This window comes from Tursiops truncatus, chromosome 11, assembly GCF_011762595.2.
Source record: "Tursiops truncatus isolate mTurTru1 chromosome 11, mTurTru1.mat.Y, whole genome shotgun sequence".
NCBI classification, from domain to species: domain Eukaryota; kingdom Metazoa; phylum Chordata; class Mammalia; order Artiodactyla; family Delphinidae; genus Tursiops; species Tursiops truncatus.
In genome coordinates this window covers 18147076-18166752 of record NC_047044.1, presented here as the reverse complement: position 1 = coordinate 18166752, position 19677 = coordinate 18147076, and the positions used below count along the sequence as shown (strand labels likewise).

The window sequence follows — 19677 nt, the reverse complement described above, 5'->3', positions numbered from 1 at the left end:
ATCTCTTGTTTTCCAGTGAAGATTGGACTCTTCTTATTTCCGTTGTGTGCTTTATCTTCTTCTCTTTAGTGAAAGCAGCTTTGAGGTTCATTGCTGGTTCCATAAGGTCACTCAATACCTGTATTTGTTGAAGAGATTACTCCTGTTTAAATTATAGGGTTTTTTAAAATTTATTTATTTATATATTATTTATTTTTGGCTGCGTTGGGTCTTTGTTGCTGCTTGCGGGCTTTCTCTAGTTGGGGTGAGCGAGGGCTGCTCTTCATTGCGGTGCACGGGCTTCTCACTGTGGTGGCTTCTCTTGTTGCAGAGCACGGGCTCTAGACGCGCGGCTTCAGTAGTTGTGGCATGCAGGCTCAGTAGTTGTGGCTCGCAGGCTCTAGAGCACAGGCTCAATAGTTGTGGCGCATGGGCTGCGTTGCTCCACGGCATGTGGGATCTTCCCGGACCAGGGCTTGAACCCGAGTCCACTGCACTGGCAGGCAGATTCTTAACCACTGCGCCACCAGGGAAGCCCCCTAAATTATGTTTTAAATACAAGATAATGTTTAATAATGGAAGACATTTGGGGAAGTAAAAGAGTGGAGAAAAATGAAAACCATTCACAGCACTCCCACAATCACTGTTTGTGTGCTGATGTATTTTTTCTTTCTGGTCTTCTTAATGCACAGGTTTTTATTTTTCTCTACCTTGTTGCGATCCACTGCGGTTTTATTTGGTTCCTATTCTGTACTTAGCACAGACATTCCCCCATTTTATCATACAACCCACCACTATCATCATCATCATCATCATCATCATCATCATCTTCGTCATCATCATCATATTTAATAGCTGCATGATCAGGGCCATTGCTCCTGTGGTGTAGTTTGTGTACTACACAAAGTACCCAGCCTATGGGGCAAACGGGCTGAAACCCAGCCTGCACCCTGCTCACCAAGGTATGTACCCTGGTGTGGACCTAAAGCTTCCCAGAGGGAGGGGGGACTTTTCTGTTGCATGATGACCCTGTCTACCTGCTGAGCCACTAGCCATGGGTTGTCCATGTAGAGATTTGCCTGCTCAGAGGGAATGCCTGTTCTAAATTACACAACGTGCCTTCCAGACTCACAGTGGCCGTGTGCATGGATCTCCACCAAGTGGTTGCTCCATGACTTGCTTCATCTTTCCCTCTTAGGTGGAGGGGCCAATTTTTCCAATGTGATGCTCTTTAGGATCTAAGTTCTCTCTGAGACAGATCTCCATATGGCCCCTCTAGGGTAATGAATTCAAAACGCACCAAAGGACTATCAGACTGGGAAATGTAATGTAGAACGTGGAGACCAATAGCTCCGGAAGCTGAAGTGTAATAAACGAAAGACATTAATGGTGTTCTCTAAAAGAGCCACACAGCGATGGCTTCCATACTTCATTTTGTGGTACAGTGTGAGGGCAGGGCATGCAAGGCAGTTGTTTTCAATAATCCGTTTGACTTTGCTCTTGGAATTACAGAATGAGTGTGAGTGCAAGAAAGGATTTCGAGGCAACGGGATTGACTGTGAACCAGTAACGTCATGCTTGGAACAAACTGGGAAATGTCATCCACTGGTGAGTGACTTGATTTTTTTCATTAATCCTTAAAAAAATGACTTGAGAAAGAAAGAAGGTTGGGTAATTTTTTTATCTGGGCCCAGTAATGAACAAAATCTCTCTTACTCCCAAAGGGAGTCCCTGAGCAGAATGTGAGTAATTATTGCAACCTTCACTCCATTCTAAAGCTTGGAAGAACCAACATACGATTGCCAGATAAGATTCCCGGTTAAATCTGAACTTCTAGTAAATGACAAATAATCCTGCAGCACAACTATGACCCAAATGTTAGATAGGACAGATTTAAACAAAAAATTCTTCATAACTTAGCTAAAATTCGTACTTGGTGTTTTTATTTGCTACCTCTGGCAATTCTAAATCACCAGGATAATTTAAAGGGTAACTAGACTCCTATTTTGCATGTCATGACAAAGTTGTACCCAAATTATTGGTGAAAATGCCCATTCAAGGGTAGGTTGAGCCTTGTGTCTACATTAGGGAAGAGCAGGCAAAGATGTTAGAGCTGGTCGTGTTCATGTTTTTAAAAGAACATCACTAAGCACCCAGCGTCAGAACCAATGAAGACGACACCTTAGTCACAGTGCTTTTGCTTGCAGGTAACAGAGTCCACGCAAATCTGCTTAAGCTAAAAAGGAATTTGTTGGACAGATGCCGCCAGGGTAGCTCCGTAGTCAGGCATTCCAAAACCTCCCGAGGGCTTAGCATCAATATCAAGGCAGCTTCTTCCCTCGGTCCTCTGAGACCATGCAATTTCTCGTTTTGCCACTCCCTGTGCCTTTACTTTCTCTTTGTCTTTGTCTCCCTCTCTCTCTCTCTCCCAACTTTAAGTGCAGTTCTGTGCATCTTGGGGTAGGTGACTCCCTGTTCTTAGAGGAACGTCTAGCCCACTACCAGAGATGCCCACTAACTTAACAGCACTCTGTGTCCCCATTCTAACTCATAGGAGAAAGGATCTGGCCAGCCCAGCTGGGTCCAGGTGTCCACATATGAGACACTCAGTGATGGCCAGGGAGTGGGGTGACATATCATGAACAGGACTGCCAGACCCACGCCTAGTAGTGTGGGCAGGTGGGTGATATTCAAAGACAGAAACAATGGGAGGAGATGCCTCTAACGTATCCGTTACCCAGGAATCATGAAAGCACTTCATAAAACTGAAGAAGCTCCAACACTCTTGCTTAATTTCAGCCCAGCCAAGCCCTGACATTCCACACGTGAGAGGTTATTGGAACTTCCACTTCATTCCAAAGCGTGGAAGAACCAGCATAGGGTTGCCAGATAAAATGCAGAACACCCAGTTAGAATCGAATTTCAGGTACACAGTGAATTCTTTTCCGGCACAAGCGTGCCCCCAAATACTGTATGGGACATACTTATACAAAAACCTCTTGGTTTATCTGAAATTCACATTAACTGTGTGTCCTGATTTCTGCTTGCTAAATCTTGGCAGGGATGAAAAGAAAGAATCTAATCGTGATTCCGTAAGAAGTGCACCAAACCTGCAGAAAGGGCTGAGGGCCTGTGGGTTACTTCCACCATCTTTCAGCCCCGAATTTGCACTTCTCACTGTAGAAGGAGCCTGAGGATTCACAGGTGTACCTCATATCTAATGCTTCAGTTGGGAAAGCAAATCGTTTCTCTCATTTTCTTTGTATCAGGCAACCTGTCAGTTTACCTCTTCTGATGTCTGGAGTTGTGTTTGCCAAGAGGGCTACGAAGGAGATGGCCTTCTCTGCTATGGAAACGCTGCAGTGGTAAGTCCTCTGAGATCAACTCCAGTACAGAATAATAAAGACAGAAGTCTTCAAATTTAAAAGAAAAAAAAAGCTCTCTTGGCTAGGATGGCTTTAAAGTGCTCTACGAATCATTTGCTCCAGATTTTATCTGAAGCAGACTGCTTCTCATAAATGGCATATGTGCTCTGTGAGTCACAAATTTTCTACAAGTTGAAGGGAGGTAACTTTTATTAGGCACCTTCTGTGTACCAAGCAGTCCTGCCTTCCCTTTCTTGTCATTCTGCCTCTTGCTAGTCCCAGACTTCCCAAATGAGCAAATAACTGGTCCCTGCTGAGCTCTTGGGCACTCCTGTCCGGGCTGTGTGCCTCCTATAGGCACCCAGAGCACCTTGTGCTTACCCCTGTCTGGGGGGTGTGTGTGCGTGTGTGCACACACACGCGCACGCATGCACGCGCACCTTCTGTGTACCAGGCATCTTACTAAATCCTTAACATGCTGCAGCACCCCCTTTAAACCACAGCCTCTGGGCTTATGCTATTATTATGCCCATTTCATAGATGAGGAAACTGAGAGCCTAAGCAAACTTGCCTAAGGTCGCTCAGCTGTCTCCGTGCAGAGCCCAAGCACTTAACCGTTAGTATGTTCTACCAGCGTAGGGCACATCCCACCTAATTGTCTGTCTCCCCACTGGACTGTCAACTCTTGAGGGCAGGTCTTTGTCCTTGTTTCCTACTTCACTCCTACTGTTCATAAAGATGTTGAAATGAGAAAGTAAATTGGTGAATTTTCTCATCACTCACTTTTTGTTTAACTCACTGGAGTTTGGTTCCTACCCCTCCTCTCAATGGAAACCACTGGCGTAACAGTGCCCAGGGCTGCACCTGCCCTAATGTGCTCCCTGGCAGCTGCAGCATCTGACCTTGGCCTCCCTGCCTATCAGGGTCCTTCCTGCTCTTTACTGAACCTGTTTCTCCTACTCATCCCATCAGGCCTGTCTCCTGACATTCAGACCGTGGAGCGTGGACCCAACATTTTCTCTGCACTGTCCATGGGCCACATTTCCTAAAACCTTAAAACCCCAACACCCTGCTTTCACAATGCCCCTCACCTCCCACGGAAAACAAGATCAAGTCCAAATGCTCAGCCTGGTAACTCTGAGGACTTCACATGGACTCAACTCACTTCAACCAGCTTAGCTGAGCTGTTGCCTTGCCAGCTGTCACCTTCCTGGCTCCGTTCCCCACCCCCATGGACCCAGCCTCAGGTCTTTCTGCCAGCAGTTCAGGTCCAGCTCATGCCCTCCTCTCCTTGAAGGGATTACCAGAGCATCTCAGCTCTTGTACGTATCTATTTACTAACTGATTTACTTTTCAACCGGTATTTACTAACTTATTCCGTAACCTCAACCACTTTCAAAAAGGAATTAAGACAGCTCTGAGATGTATTGCCTTTTGGTAAATTTGCACATAATAATTGTTGTTGCCACTTTCGTGGTGTTTAATAATTTTTAAAATGTTTTCACATACATTAATGCATGTAATGTTCATAATCCCAGGAGCAAGGCATCATCATTTTCATTTTTCAGGTGAGGCACTTGAGTTCTCAGAGAGGTTAAGTGACTTGCCCAAGATCCCACAGCTGGTAAATGGCAGACCCAGGAATAGAACCCAGACTTTTTAAACTCAAAGTCTAGAGCTTTCTTTAATCTATCACACCTTCAAACATCACTGATCTACCAGCCCTCTGTGTTATTTTTTCACATCCTAACATCCCCAAAACAACTGTAAGTTGCATAAGGTCAGGGGCCATCTTTTCTCTTTCATATCTTATATCCTCCCTCACTCCAACCTGGTGCCAGTTGTGATGGTTCAGCATATATGTTCATTAACAAACCCCATGGCGGATAAGTTAAAAATAATAGTGGCTAAAACCTACTGACTGTGTCCTGCATGCCATCCTCTATTCTAAGCACTTTAGAAACGTTAACTCTTCCAGTTTCCACATCAACACTATCAGCTGGAGCTTTTATCATCCCCGTTTCACAGCTGGGAACGTTGAAGCCCAGAGAGATGAAGGAACTTGCCTAAGGAACTAGGAAATGGCCAAACCAGAAAGAAAACCCGAGTGGTTTGGCACTGTGTCCCAAGCCCCTGCTCAATGCTAGCTCTGGAAGGGGGCAGTGTACTGAGTTCTGTGGCCCTCCTGTAGGGCTGGGTGGCCGTGTTCTTACAACATAAATTCTGATTGGGACGAATTCGACGTTGTCGTTTCATTTAACGTTTCTGGAATTACTCCTTTACCTCGAATATAGAAGATAATTCAAGCCATTAAACATGAAAGAAATGGTTGGCTCTGGCAACATGGGGATTCATCCAGCCTGGGCATCATTCGTGTCGGCATCGACAAGGCTGGCAAGGACGATGCCCAGAGATGCCCTGGGATTATGCCTCTCATTGATCCTCCTCTGTGTTCTCTCTCCTCTCTCCTCCCTCTCTTGCACGAAATGAATAAGGAATTGTCCTTTCTCTCTGCCGCAGCTATATTTAACCAGTGGATAAATGTGAGTACCTTTGTTGGAATTAGGATTGGGAATATATAATAATTTTAGATATTTGGACTACATGTAACAGAAAACTGAAAATGCAGCTGGTGAGGGGGAGGGAGGGAAATTGTCTAGAACAGTGGTTCTCTGCTTTGATTGCACTTTAGAACCACATGGAACAGATGATTTTCAATAGCCGTGCCTAGGCTCCCACCCCCAGACTCTCTGATTTGATGGGGTAGAGGTTTGACCTGGGCATCAGCGTATTTTAACACTTTCCCAGGTGATTCTAACATGCAACCAGGGCCAAGAGCTTCTGGTCTAAGATAAGTTGGGGTGGTCGACTTTTCAACCAATCCAAATATATATGTATAACTTCGTTCATCAGAAGAGGTATTTTTGAAAAGTCAGCATAATTCATCACGGTAATTCACCAAATTATATTTGGCATTTATAGTTGCAGTACTGTCTTATTTCATGTGTGTTTAGCCCTCAGCCCAACATGCCCAGAGGAGCTTTTCCCTCTCCTTTGGAAAGTTCTATAACAAAGAGTCTAATCCCACCATCCCCAGTTGTCTGAGTCTCTGTCATCTTTGCCTGAGTGGCCCAAGGTGGCAGGTTCAGCCAGCCATCGTGACAAGTGGTTTGTCCTTTTTAAGAAGACAGATGCCAAGATACGCAGTGTCTGGTCAGCAGCCACTCCAGGATGCCTTCCTGTTGCTTCCATGTGGGGTCCCTCTGACCCCCATCACACGGGACAGCAGGGACCGAGGGTCCTAGAGCAGGTGCTGATTTTCATTCAGACCCACCCCACACTCATAAGCTTGCCCTGTGGTGGGCTAGACCCACTCGTCCTAGCTCACAAGAGCACAGCTTCCCCAACTCCACTTTCTATGCTGTTATGACGGTAGCTTGGAATCAGCTATGATGGGAGAACTTACACCACAGAAATCAGCAAACACTGCGAAGCGGGGCTTTTGTTTGTTTGTTTTTCCTGGAGAGCCGGTTGTGAAACATAAGCCCACCACTGCTTCTACCCAGAAGTAGCTCTAGCTGAGTAGATAAAGTTTGATTTCAGGCCTCCAGTCTCTCTCTCTCATGCTGAAACTGTTCCTGTAATCTTGCCACCACCTTTATTCCAAAGGCATCCAAGCATTCTCAAGGTTCTCTGTACACACGTGTGCACACACACGCATGACACTCTCAAGAGTGTTCTCTGCCTCTTCATTTAGACTAAAGGGTGAATGACTGATAATGACTCAAGTGTGACCTGATCAGGAAAATTTGCCTTTTGTCAAGGTTCACACGTTTAAATAAAAGGGATGAGTCTCAGAGGGAAGAGGAGGCGTCAGCCAGTAGGTGGGATCGATTTGGGAAAGGGGTCCCTAGGACCTTCCCAGTATCTCTGAAATTATATCACACGGGAAATTGTCATCTCTGCCAAGCATTAAGTCAGCATTTGTCCTCTGACATGAGTCAGGCCAGTTTCTTTTCCTTCTGCGATTCAGAATGCTTCCCTACAACCCATGCTGTCAGCCGCCTCAAACCTCACCATCCTCGTGCCTTCCCAACAAGCTATTGAGGACATGGACCAAGATGAGAAAGCCTTTTGGTTGACCAAGAGCAATATTCCCACCCTCATAAAGTAGGTATTATGTGTGTTTTATTTTTCATGGTATCTTACTGGCATCAGTGTGAATGAAGTTCAGTGAAGGGAGGCCACGTGGTCCTTCAGATCCATGCAACTGACCATGTCCCAGGACCCCCTCACCTCCTTACCCCACGATGGAAGTCGTCAACATGACTGACAGCCAATTCTGTGCTAACTGCTCTATGTACAACCTAGTTAATCCTCCCAAGGACCCTGTGAAACAGACAGAATTATTCCCATTTTATAGATGCGGAAACCGAGGCACAGGGTGGTTAATTAACTAACCCCAGGTACCATGGCTGAAGTTGCAGGGGGAGATTTTGAACCCGGTAGTCTGGCTCCAGAACCTACTCTCTTAACTCCTCACAATGCCACTGCCTCAAGCATTGATACCTCGTTACAGCCCTTATGGACTGTTGTCGTAGGTACCATACGCTCCTGGGCACGTACGGAGTGGCCGATCTGCAGGCCCTGTCACCTTCTGACATGCTGGCAACGTCTGTGCAGGGCAGCTTCCTCCACCTGGCGAAGGCGGATGGGGTAAGAGAGCGTCGTGTTGTGTCTGTTTAGTGGAAACTTGTGACCTACGTTCATAGTGTACTTTTAGTTTTTTTCTGTTAGGGAAATTTCCAAACGTGAGCAAAAATAAATGGAGAATAAAACCTCCACGTAGGTATCACCCAGCTTCAACACTTAGCAACCTGTATTCACACACACACACACACACACACACACACACACACACACACACACTCTCTCTCTCTCTCTCTCTCTCTCTCTCTCTCTCTCTCTCTCTCTCTCTCTCTCCCTCTCTCTCTCTCTCTCTCTCTCTCTCTCTCTCTTACTCTGTAGCAGGGATAGTATGAAATGAAGCTCTCTGCCCACTGGTTGGCCACAGGCTCTTCCTGACAGACAACAGACTGATCCGGAAAGGCAATCCTTTCATTTCTTCTGGGTGAAGCCAGCACAGTTTCACAACTTTGATCTTTATGTGTGGTTAAGAGCTGGTTATTGGAAACCTACTAATTGAGTCATTTGAGATTACTACAATTTTGTATTAAGCTAGGGTCAGTCAACAGATATTTATTGGGACTCCTCTGGTGATCCAGTGGTAAAGAATCCGCCTTCCAATGCTGGGGATGTGGGTTCGATCCCTGGTTGGGGACCTAAGATCCCACATGCCGCGGGGCAACTAAGCCTGCACGCCATAACTAGAGAGCCCACGTGCCTCAAACTACAGGGCCCACAAGCTCTGGAACCCGCACTCCACAACTACAGAGCCCATACGCCCTAAAACCCAAGCACTGCAACTAGAGAGAGAAAACCTGCACACCACAGCTAGAGAAAAGCCCACGTGCCACAACGAAATATCTCGCATGCCTCAACGAAGACCCCGCGTGCCGCAACGAAGACCCGATGCAGCCAAAAAAATAAACAGATACTTACTGAACACCTCCTATGCTCCAGGAACTGATCTGAGTGTTGGAGACAGGACAGTGCACAGGAGAGCAGAGCCCTGTAGAAGCTCACCTTCTGGCTTTTTCTATAGTGTTTCAAGGACTTGGATTCAGTTTTCTGTGCGGAAGTCTGGCTGCCCTGCTGAATGCGGCAGTGTTTTAAAGTTCTTTCTGTGAACTGAACAAGATGAAAACGGAGACTCTACTGGGAAATGAGAACTGCCCCATCAATGGAGCATGGGCCAGGGTCAGAATATTCTAGAATTGCAGCTCTAAAGCATTTCTGCCCATCTACCCATCAGTGATGGCGCTGTGAAAAGGCTCTATGCCTAGTATTACCTAAATATATGTGCTTCCTCAGATCATTCCTTTTAGAAAGCAGAAAAGAGTTACATACGGTCCCATGGACTCTTTACATTTTATTACAATAATTCTAGAACGTTACATGCATATATCAGACAATGGGTGGTTTTCCATTGGTGTTTGAAATCACTGATGCTCTGAGCAAGCATTAGTCGAACACCCACCCTGGGAAGGTTCATCCCAGGTTCCGTAGATTCAGAGGTAAATCAGTCAAGACCTGTGAGCTAGAGCAGCCAACCATCAAAGACACAGTTGTAATGGGTTCTTTCTTACGCCTGATATAAATGTCTCCCTGTAACCAGAAGAGATGTGCAAAGTAGCCAGGAACGTTTGTTTCAGGACCTCTGCTGATGTTCTCAGGGTGAGGCAAGTCCCCTCTGCACCCAGGTTTTCCAGGAGGAATTTCAGACAAAGAGCAGTGGTGGGAGAAGAGGAGAGGAAACCAGAGAGAGCGGAGCCCAGATGTGTCATTTGGGTTTACTTAGCTCCTTTCCCCGTGTAATTAATATTCTTGAAAAGTCAGTAACTATCTGTATTCGTTTGCTAGGCCTACTATAACAAAGAAACACAGACTGGGTGGCTTAAACAACAGAAATTTTTGTCTCAGAGTTCTGGAGGCTCGAAGTCCAAGGTCAAGGTGTGGGCAGGGTTGGTTCTCTCTGAGGACTGACGTCAGGCTCTCTCCTTGGCTCGTAGATGACCGTCCTCACGTTCACATGGTCTTCTCCCTCCATAGCTGTCTGTACCCAAATATCCTCTTCTTATAAGGACACCGGTCATATTGGATTAGGGCCCACCCTAATGACCTCATTTTAACTTGATTACCTCTGTAAAGACCCTGTCTCCAAATAGGGTCACATTCTGAGACACTGGTGGTTAGCACTTCAGCATACGAATTTTGGAGACACAATTCAACCCACAACACTATCTGCGGTGTTTTTCCAACTGCAGGGTCACTTTAGTGAGCCTCAGCCAGCATTTTTTTTTTTTTTTTGGCAGCATTGGTTCTTCTTTGCAGCGCACGGGCTTTCTCTAGTTGCAGCGAGTGGGGACTTCTCTTGTTGCGGAGTACAGGCTATAGGCGGCGCGAGCTTCAGTAGTTGGGGTGCATGGACTTCAGCAGTTGTGGCACGCAGGCTCAGGAGTTGTGGCTCGTGGGCTCTAGAGCGCAGGCTCAGTAGTTGTGGCGCACCGGCTTAGTTGCTCTGCGGCATGTGGGATCTTCCCGGACCAGGGATGGAACCCGTGTCCCCTGCATTGGCAGGAGGGTTCTTAACCACTGTGCCACCAGGGAAGTCCCCAGCACTTTTTGAATGAAATAGAATGAAATAGAGTAGAATCGATGATCAGGTGCCTCCCACATAGTAGAGGAAAGTATTATTTCATTTCAATTGTGTGTGTGTGTGTGTGTAATGTCAAAAGGCTCACAGTTTAAAAATATTTCTGACTGTGTGTCATGGTCCAAAAGTGAGGGGGTCACTACTACTCAAAAAGTGGGAAACCCACAAATAATTCAATCCCTGGGTGTACTCTATAGGGACTCACCTTCTCACTGTGGTGCGTTCACAGAATATCACAATCGAAGGAGCGAGCGTCATTGATGGTGACAACGCAGCCACAAACGGAGTGATACACGTCATCAACAAGGTACCAAATCGCTTCCTCCCGCACACGTGGAATCTCTTCTCCTTTTGTTATTTATCCTCCTGTGCAGGATCTTTTTTGGGAAAAAAATACTTAGCCTTAATATAAAAACAACCTGTATTGTGCTTCACTATTTTTATTTTAAAACCATTTCGAGGCTCTACTCATTCAGTAAGACTCAGTTACTATATACTCAGCCTATATCCTGCAGTGGGTCCCGTATAATGTGTGGCCACATATATCATATTTCTTAGTTATCAGAACATCTTACAAGGTACACGGGAACCTTAGTATTGGGAAGTCCATATGCCCAGATTGGATGTAATCAAGAACTGGAGGAGACGCAACTGGCTGTGTGTCACTGGTCCTCTCCCCTCTGCATTATTGTGCCCTGGAAAAAAAAAATGGAAAAGGGTAGGAAGGGTATTGTAGAATTTTTATTTTCTTCTAAGATGCAATTCAACAGTATTCAAAGGTATGAAATAGAAAAAAAAAATTTAATGGGAAACGAGCTTTTAAACTATCCTATAATTTTCAGTTACTATATTAATATCTTCATTTAAAATTAAAGTTCGAATTTAGGGTATACTGGGAAATTTTGAAAAGCGGAAGATTAGGAAAGACAATTAACTAATTGCATTTTAACTAAAATTATTCTCACTTGGCACTTACATACTTTTCTATTTCAAGTTACAGAACACATTAACTGTTTCTGTTCAGAAAAGAGAGGCTTCTTATAAGACTTCTGAGTGCAACACTTTGCAAAGACCTTGCAATTCTCTTGTATTACCAAGAGGCATTAAAAACTACACCATATTTTGAGCAAGTGATAGGTCATTTGCAGGGAACTATACTGGGCTTATGCCTTCATTTATCAGAAAGCAAAATTACTAAGAGTATTTTTCTTCTCCAATACTGACTTTTCAAAGTACTAAAAAAAAAATTTTTTTTTAATGTAAAATTACCTCTTCTTCTCATTTACATTTTTGATTAACAAAACCTCATTAGTAAAATGGCATCTCAACCCATGTCCTGCACTGAGCGTTATTATCACGGGGGCCAGGTCGAGTCCCACCTCCTCTGTGAAGCCATCCCTGATCCCTGCAGCCCGTATCACCGAGGCTGACATAGTGTCAAGAGGGTAAGTTCTAGAATCATACAGCATCTCGTTCAGGCACTTAACTAACTGTGTAACCCTGGGCAAGTTACATAACCTCTCTGAGCCCCATTTTTCTTCCCTATGAGTATTAAACAACACCTCCTCTCTCACTGCTGCCTAGGGAGACCTCGATAAATGTCATTTTTATTCCCTTTTCCTTCCTCTGAAATCCCGTGGGATTTCTCAGTATAGAACTCATTTGGCATAACTGTGCCCCCTTGTTTTGATAGTTCTTTATGGAATAGGTCGTGAGCCCCCATATAATGGCGTGTCCCGGAGGGGTGGAGCTGCCTCTCTTCTCTGTCCCTCATCAGCATCACCACCCCACCTTGTGTGCAGTAATATTGGAATGATGGCCAGCCCTCTAGGTGCCAGGTGTCATGTATTGCATTATCTCATTTGATGTTTATAACAACCCTCAGAAAGTGTGTGCCGTTCTCCTCACTTCTCAAAGGAGGCCACTGAGGGTCCTCATGGCTGGGTAGCTGGATTGAGGAAGAAGTTTATGTGGACACAGAGATCCATGGCTGCGCATCAACTGATTCAAGTTCACGGCTTAGCCTCTGGGCTGCAGTGGCTCATTAAGGAGCTCCTTTTCTACCTGTCCATTGGACGCTGTGGTCCCCTATGTTAGGGCCACCATGAACAGTTGTGCAGGTTGTTCCCTGCCTAGAGGTGCCTGGTCTGGTGGTGGAGTAGGGCTGAAATCCAACCCACTTCACTTCCCAAACTATGCACCCCTCTTTGGTCTTGCAAACGATCAAAGGAAAAGGTACCTTGTTCTCTATTTGCAGAGGCTTCATGATCACATATTGTTATGTGACATGAACCTATGTACCGGAGAGCAGCAAGTCCTACCAAGGCAGGCTAACAGAATTTTCCTTTCCCAGGTTCTGGTTCCCCAAAGAGGTCTAACTGGCTCCTTACCAAACCTACTCACCCGGCTGGACCAGATGCCTGACTATTCTATCTTCCGGGGCTACATCATTGCAAGTACCACGTCCTCTGCATGACCCTCTGCTCGGGTTACCTGGGAACAGAAGTCCCTCACGTGCTCCTGTCTCTTTCCATCACAGCAACATAATCTGGCAAGTTCGATCGAGGCTGCTGACACTTACACGGTGTTTGCTCCAAACAACGACGCCATTGAGAGTTACATCCGGGAGAAGAAGGTCACAACTCTGGTAGTATCAGCAATAATAACCTGGGAAATTATTTCCTGGAAATTCAAACACTTAAAGTTTTTCAGTCCATCAACCATGTACCATTTCACTCTTTCATCAAAACTTCCTTGTCGATATCCAGATATTTAACGTAAACTTGAGCAGAGACTCTCTCATACCCGAACCTCCCCCAAGCCAGAGCTACTCATATATTGAGTTCGTACCCCTGGAAGCACACACTCAGGCTCACATACACAAGGATGAAGGCATCCCAGGAACCTGGAAACATCTTCATGGCCACCCCTCCTCCCCTCCCTGGCTTCTCCCAGGTCCCATGCAGTGAGCTGTCAGCAGCTGGGACCTAGAGGGAGTGCACTGTCTCTGTCTTCCTCCTATTCTCCCCGTCTCTGTCTTCCCTGATTCCTAACATCTGGGGCTGAACAGTCAGAACTTGTCAAAAGACTTCGTGAAATAATTGAAAGCTCCAGTCCTGTCACTCTCTGGCTCAAAACCCTTGGGTGGATCTCCATTTCCTAATGACTAAGTCCAAGCTACCTCCCCAGCTTCTTAGGGTCTCCATAAACTGGCCACGAGTACCTTCTATTCAGTGCTGGCGCCAGAATTTCCATTTAGAAGGATCCCAGGGGTGCCCTGCACCCAGCCCCAAGTTTAAAGCTGTAACTGCACAGCAAGCACGCTGTTTTCACTTCTCTCTTTATATAGGGTGACTGAGATGAGGATGCTAAGGAGATGGGGGCTGATACTTGAAGTCCCGCTAAGCCACCCTTGGGCCCACTGCTGTCTCCCATCCATTCTCTGCAGATACCATGTGGTCTAACCAGAGTGATGTCATACAGACCCTAAAGAAAGCAAAGGCATGTTCAGTACCTTGCTCCTATCTACACAAACAAACACACACACACCCCCGCCCCCTCAGTCAGGAAGGCTGCCCTTCCTCCTTCGATGCCTCCTGAAACCTCCCCACCCATTCTTTTTTTTTTAACATCTTTATTGGAGTATAATTGCTTTATGATAGTGTGTTAGTTTCTGCTTTATAACAAAGTGAATCAGCTATACATATACCCATTCTTCAAGTCCAGTCTCACCTCCTCAGACAAGCTGGCTCTGGCCCCTGAGCTGCAGAAAATCTCTCCTGCCTCTGAATTCAGACCATTAGTACGCCCTTCAGCACTTACACACCTGGTATAAGGAACTGTCTTTTCAGGCAGGTGTGTCTTAGCTCTCCAATTGGATGAAAACTCTGTGAAGGGAGGAACCGTGTGTTAGGCTTTTGTAACTGCCGTGTTGAGCAAGCAGGACTCCTGGGATGGAAGTGGAAGTCCTCTTCACTGTGTCTCCTCACCCCCAGCCCTCCCCCAGCCCTTTGAACCTGTTCAGTGGGGAATATTCTTCTCCTGCCCTGGGATAAACCCTCAGGCAATCCCGCAGCCTTTTTTTTTCTTTTTTTAACATCTTTATTGGGATATAATTGCTTTACAATGGTGTGTTAGCTTCTGCCTTATAACAAAGTGAATCAGCTATACATATACATATGTTCCCATATCTCTTCCCTCTTGTGTCTCCCTCCCTCCCACCCTCCCTATCCCACCCCTCTAGGTGGTCACAAAGCACCGAGCTGATCTCCCTGTGCTATGCGGCTGCTTCCCACTAGCTATCTACCTTATGTTTGGTAGTGTACATATGTCCATGCCACTCTCTCGTTTTGTCACAGCTCACCCTTCCCCCTCCCCATATCCTCAAGTCCATTCTCTAGTAGGTCTGTGTCTTTATTCCTGTCTTACCCCTAGGTTCTTCATGACATTTTTTTCCCTTAAATTCCATATATATGTGTTAGCATACGGTATTTGTCTTTCTCTTTCTGACTTATTTCACTCTGTATGACAGACTCTAGGTCTATCCACCTCATTACAAATAGCTCAATTTCGTTTCTTTTTATGGCTGAGTAATATTCCATTGTATATATGTGCCACATCTTCTTTATCCATTCATCCGATGATGGGCACTTAGGTTGTTTCCATCTCCGGGCTATTGTATATAGAGTTGCAATGAACATTTTGGTACATGACTCTTTTTGAATTATGGTTTTCTCAGGGTATATGCCCAGTAGTGGGATTGCTGGGTCATATGGTAGTTCTATTTGTAGTTTTTTTAAGGAACCTCCATACTGTTCTCCATAGTGGCTGTACCAATTCACATTCCCACCAGCAGTGCAAGAGGGTTCCCTTTTCTCCACACCCTCTCCAGCATTTATTGTTTCTAGATTTTTTGATGATGGCCATTCTGACTGGTGTGAGATGATATCTCATTGTAGTTTTGATTTGCATTTCTCTAATGATTAATGATGTTGAGCATTCTTTCATGTGTTTGTTGTCAGTCTGTATATCTTCTTTGGAGAAATGTCTATTTAGGTCTTCTGCCCATTTTTGGATTGGGTTGGGTTTTTTTTTGCTATTGAGCTACATGAGCTGCTTGTAAATTTTGGAAATTAATCCTTTGTCAGTTGCTTCATTTGCAAATATTTTCTCCCATTCTGAGGGTTGTCTTTTGGTCTTAGCCTTTCTGCTTCCCCAGAAAGTCCTATCATCACTGTAAGTCACAAACACAGTCTCAATTAAGTAAAAAAAAAAAAAATCCAGCTCCTTGTAAAAATCGACATTTTGAATTGAATTTAGAATTAAATCTTCTTTCCTCACTGCTCCATGCTGGGCTTTGTCCAGAAAGGAAACTAGAGGAGGGGGTTTGGTCCTTGAATCAATCAAGGTCCATCAGAGGGTGGCAGGAGGGATAGACTGGGAGTTTGGGATTGATATGTACACACTGCTGTATTTAAAATAAAATGCCTTTCCATGAAAAAAAAATCAGTATGGAAAGGTAAAAATGATTGCTAAAAAAAAAAAAAAAAAAATCAAGGTCCATCAGGAGACGGAAACCATACCAGAGAGAATTCAATGTTATGAATTGTTTATTGGGTATAAAATTATATAAATATAATTGAAAGGTAAAAAATATAAAGGTATATAAAGGTATATAAATATATATAAGGTATATAAAGGTATATAAATAAAATATATAAAGGTATATAAATATAATTGAAAGGTAAAAAAGAGATAGCATAGAAGCATCTATAACCCCAAAGGCTGGGAGAACAGAGGAAAGAGGTCAGAACAACTAAAAGTCAGAAATCTGGAGGAGCTGTAACGCAGACCTCTGAGGCTTGAGGCTTGTGGCTCTGACATTGGAGGAGGGTCCCTGGGGTCCAAGACCCAGGCGTCTCGGAGATGCCATTGCCCAGCTGGTGCTGGCGTCTTGGGGGGAGGGGGACATGATAAGACCAGTCTGGGAGTGACAGGCCTCTGCCGCTCGGATCCAGCTGCCGCTGGCAGGGCGATGAAGTGCAGCTGGGGTGATGCCCCCAGGACCAGGAAGCATGCAGGAAGAGGAGATCCCTCTAACAGGCCTCACGGTCTCCCTCGAGCACTTTCCACTGGTGGCGCCAAACAGGAGACCTGGCAGAGGAGAAGTGTGGGCTGTGGTCCCAGCTCCACCGCAGAAAGAGTGTAGAGGGTGGTTTGGAGCTGAGACAGTAATTCACCATCTCTCCTTCCCCATGTGACGCTTCTATTTCCTTTCCTGATCTTACTGAATTCAGCTTTGGTCTCACCGGGTTTGCAGTTAGGACCTGTTGATGGTCGGGAAGAGATGTTAAGAGGGTAGGAAGTTCTTATCTAACTGGTACCGTCTTGAGATGCCATTGCTCTCTCGCTCTCTGATGGGTTCTTTGGAGACCCCACCCATCCCTGGTGGTCTCTGACTGCAGTTCCCCCCACCTGTGTGCATGTGTCTCTTCCTACAGCCACTTTTTTTCCCAGTGGACCCTCAGCGTCCAGAGGCCACCTCCAGCCTTTCCCCTGGGGAGGCCCGTCTGCCCTTCCAGAAAGCCATCCAGGATAGGACCTGAGGCACCAGCTCTCTCAGACACGGCCAACCCTCTGGTCCACAGGACACCTGTACTCTCTTGTCCCATGTCAGTGCTGGGAGTGCAGGCCTGTCTCCGTGCGGTGACAGCCTGCCCCCTCCGCTGGGGGTCAACCTGCCAGCAGTCCCTGGCACAAGATTGCTCAGGCCTGAGTGACACCCCACAGGCTACCCTGTCTGCAGAGGACACAGATCAAGCCCTTTGAAATACCCCATTGAGCCTCCTCTCATGACCCCTGAGGTGAAAGGCAGGCTGGGGTGTGAGGACTCTCTTCACAGCTGTTCTCACCAAAGAAATCAACTTTAAAATCCCCCCCAACCTTTTCTGCCCTCACTCTGGGTTTTAGGGTCCCGTAGTGAGTTCCTGACCATCCTACATGGAAAGTCTGCAGGTTCCCCAAGGTGATCTGTCTCGGGTTTGGTATTTATTATCTACTGTGCCCTGATGCCTCGGGTGAAATTTCCAGTTCAACAAGCTATTGCTCTTAAACCCCACGGTGCCTGGACATCAGGGTTGCCCAGTAAGTGCCCAGGGACCGGCTGATTTGTGGGTTGACTTTCCCTTCTGTGTGTTGTCCAGGAGGAGGACGTACTCAAGTATCACGTGGTCTTGGAGGAGAAACTGCTGAAAAATGACTTGCACAACGGCATGCATCGGGAGACCATGCTGGGCTTCTCCTACCTCCTTGGCTTCTTCCTCCGCGATGACCAGGTGCGATCCTTTCCCTTAAAACCCACAGGCGGGTGTCCTAGCTCCATGTCCGTCATCACTTTTGCGTTGCATAATCTCCCCAGCACTTCCTAAGCCTTCTCTACAGAAGACAGTTGTCTGTGTTTCACCGTAAAGTAATGACTCAGCCAGACTGGGAAGCTCCCCTTCCCCTTCCCCGTCACCAAATCATCAGTGTGGCCTGGCTGACGATGGGATTGAATCCCAGCAGTCACAGGTGCCCTTCAGTTCTGATTCCTAACAAACAAACAGCCCCCCAAGCCACCTCCAAGAGGGAAGGGAACCCGGCAGCAAAACCTGACGCCCAGGAAGTGGCACTGGCCCCAGGGTATAAGGAGCCTCACGGACTCCAGCAGCTAAATGAATAAACATTATTATCATTGCTTGATCATACAGACTGCAGACCTCGGACCAACTGACCCCCATACCAGTATTCCAGTATTAATCTCACACAACCCCTAAGTACTTAAAGTGTTTAGAATTAGTAGAAAGAATTGAGACTAAATACATATTTTAAGTATTTCAATATAAAATTCTTTGTACCTACTTCAAACATCAATCAATCTGAAAATTCAACAAGAAATTCACTACATAACTCTAGTATACATTCTCATAAGAAAAATTAATAAAAACAAATGATTATTTAGGATAAACTAAGCACTATATTAAAGTAAAGAAAGTTTAATTGCAAATTTTTAAGCAATAATAATTGGTCCCTGTAAAAAAGTGCAGTTTTGAAAATAATTTTCTCAGTTTTATCATCATTGAAGTACAAGTGAATTTTGTGTACAGTTTTTCTTTCAACATGCTTGGGTTAAAAAAACAAAGTCTTCATGGTTCTTCATTACTTAGGGAATAATCTAACTCCAAATATTTCCCTCTGACTCCTATAAATAATCTTACCTATTGTGCAATAATTTTGAGGAGATCCTTTCAAATACATTTTCTTTTTTTTGCAGGTAAGGCAATTTTTGTCGGTAAAGACCTTACGTTTTTGTTTTTAATCTATGTCATCTTTTATTTCATCATGTAGAGCTGAATGTTCCAGTGCAGTTACTTGAATCAGTTTTGATTCTGTCAAATTATTTTTCATGTGTTTGGAAAGTCTTTGATCTAGAGCTTTTTTTTTTTCCTTTCTCCAATAGAGGCTTTATCTTACAGTAAACAAATAGTTCGATCTTACAGTAGAGGCTTTGCTTTTATTGATAACTCATTTACTCTCAGGACAAAGAAGATGTAGAAAAATGCTCTCTGAGTAAACTTGTGTTCAGATCAAAATTTTAATGCAACCCGTAATTCTTCGAATACATCTCACAATAAAAATGATTCAGACTTTTTCTAATGCCAAATCAACAGTATTACAGCATCCAAAGTTCTGCCATTTTGATATTTTAAAATAGCTCAACGTCTTGGAATTCTACAAATTTGTTTTGCAATAACCGTTTGACGCCACAAGTAAGGCCCCCTGCTTCTTTTCCGAGTCTACACGGACCCTGGACCACTTCTGTGGACCTTAGCCGTGATTTATCCCAACGTCCAGTGGAAATTCACTTGACTCCAAGTAAATCATCAGGGACTTTAACAGTCAGTGGAAGTTCAAATTTAAACACTTAGCAGAGTCATTTTAATCGTGACGCAGTGGGGA

The 19677-nt window shown here is 45.1% G+C and overlaps 1 protein-coding gene across 1 annotated transcript in view; it reads left to right on the top strand.

Annotated features, from left to right (window-relative positions):
- STAB2 (stabilin 2) overlaps positions 1–19677 on the top strand; it is a 158466-nt gene that overhangs the window by 80102 nt on the left and 58687 nt on the right. Inside the window, exons 26-34 of the mRNA XM_019952337.3 lie at positions 1492–1587; positions 3249–3344; positions 5840–5887; positions 7378–7514; positions 7946–8060; positions 10910–10987; positions 13034–13132; positions 13220–13327; positions 17883–18014. Of these exons, the coding sequence (XP_019807896.2) occupies positions 1492–1587; positions 3249–3344; positions 5840–5887; positions 7378–7514; positions 7946–8060; positions 10910–10987; positions 13034–13132; positions 13220–13327; positions 17883–18014 (909 nt within the window). The remainder of the gene's footprint in view (positions 1–1491; positions 1588–3248; positions 3345–5839; positions 5888–7377; positions 7515–7945; positions 8061–10909; positions 10988–13033; positions 13133–13219; positions 13328–17882; positions 18015–19677) is intronic.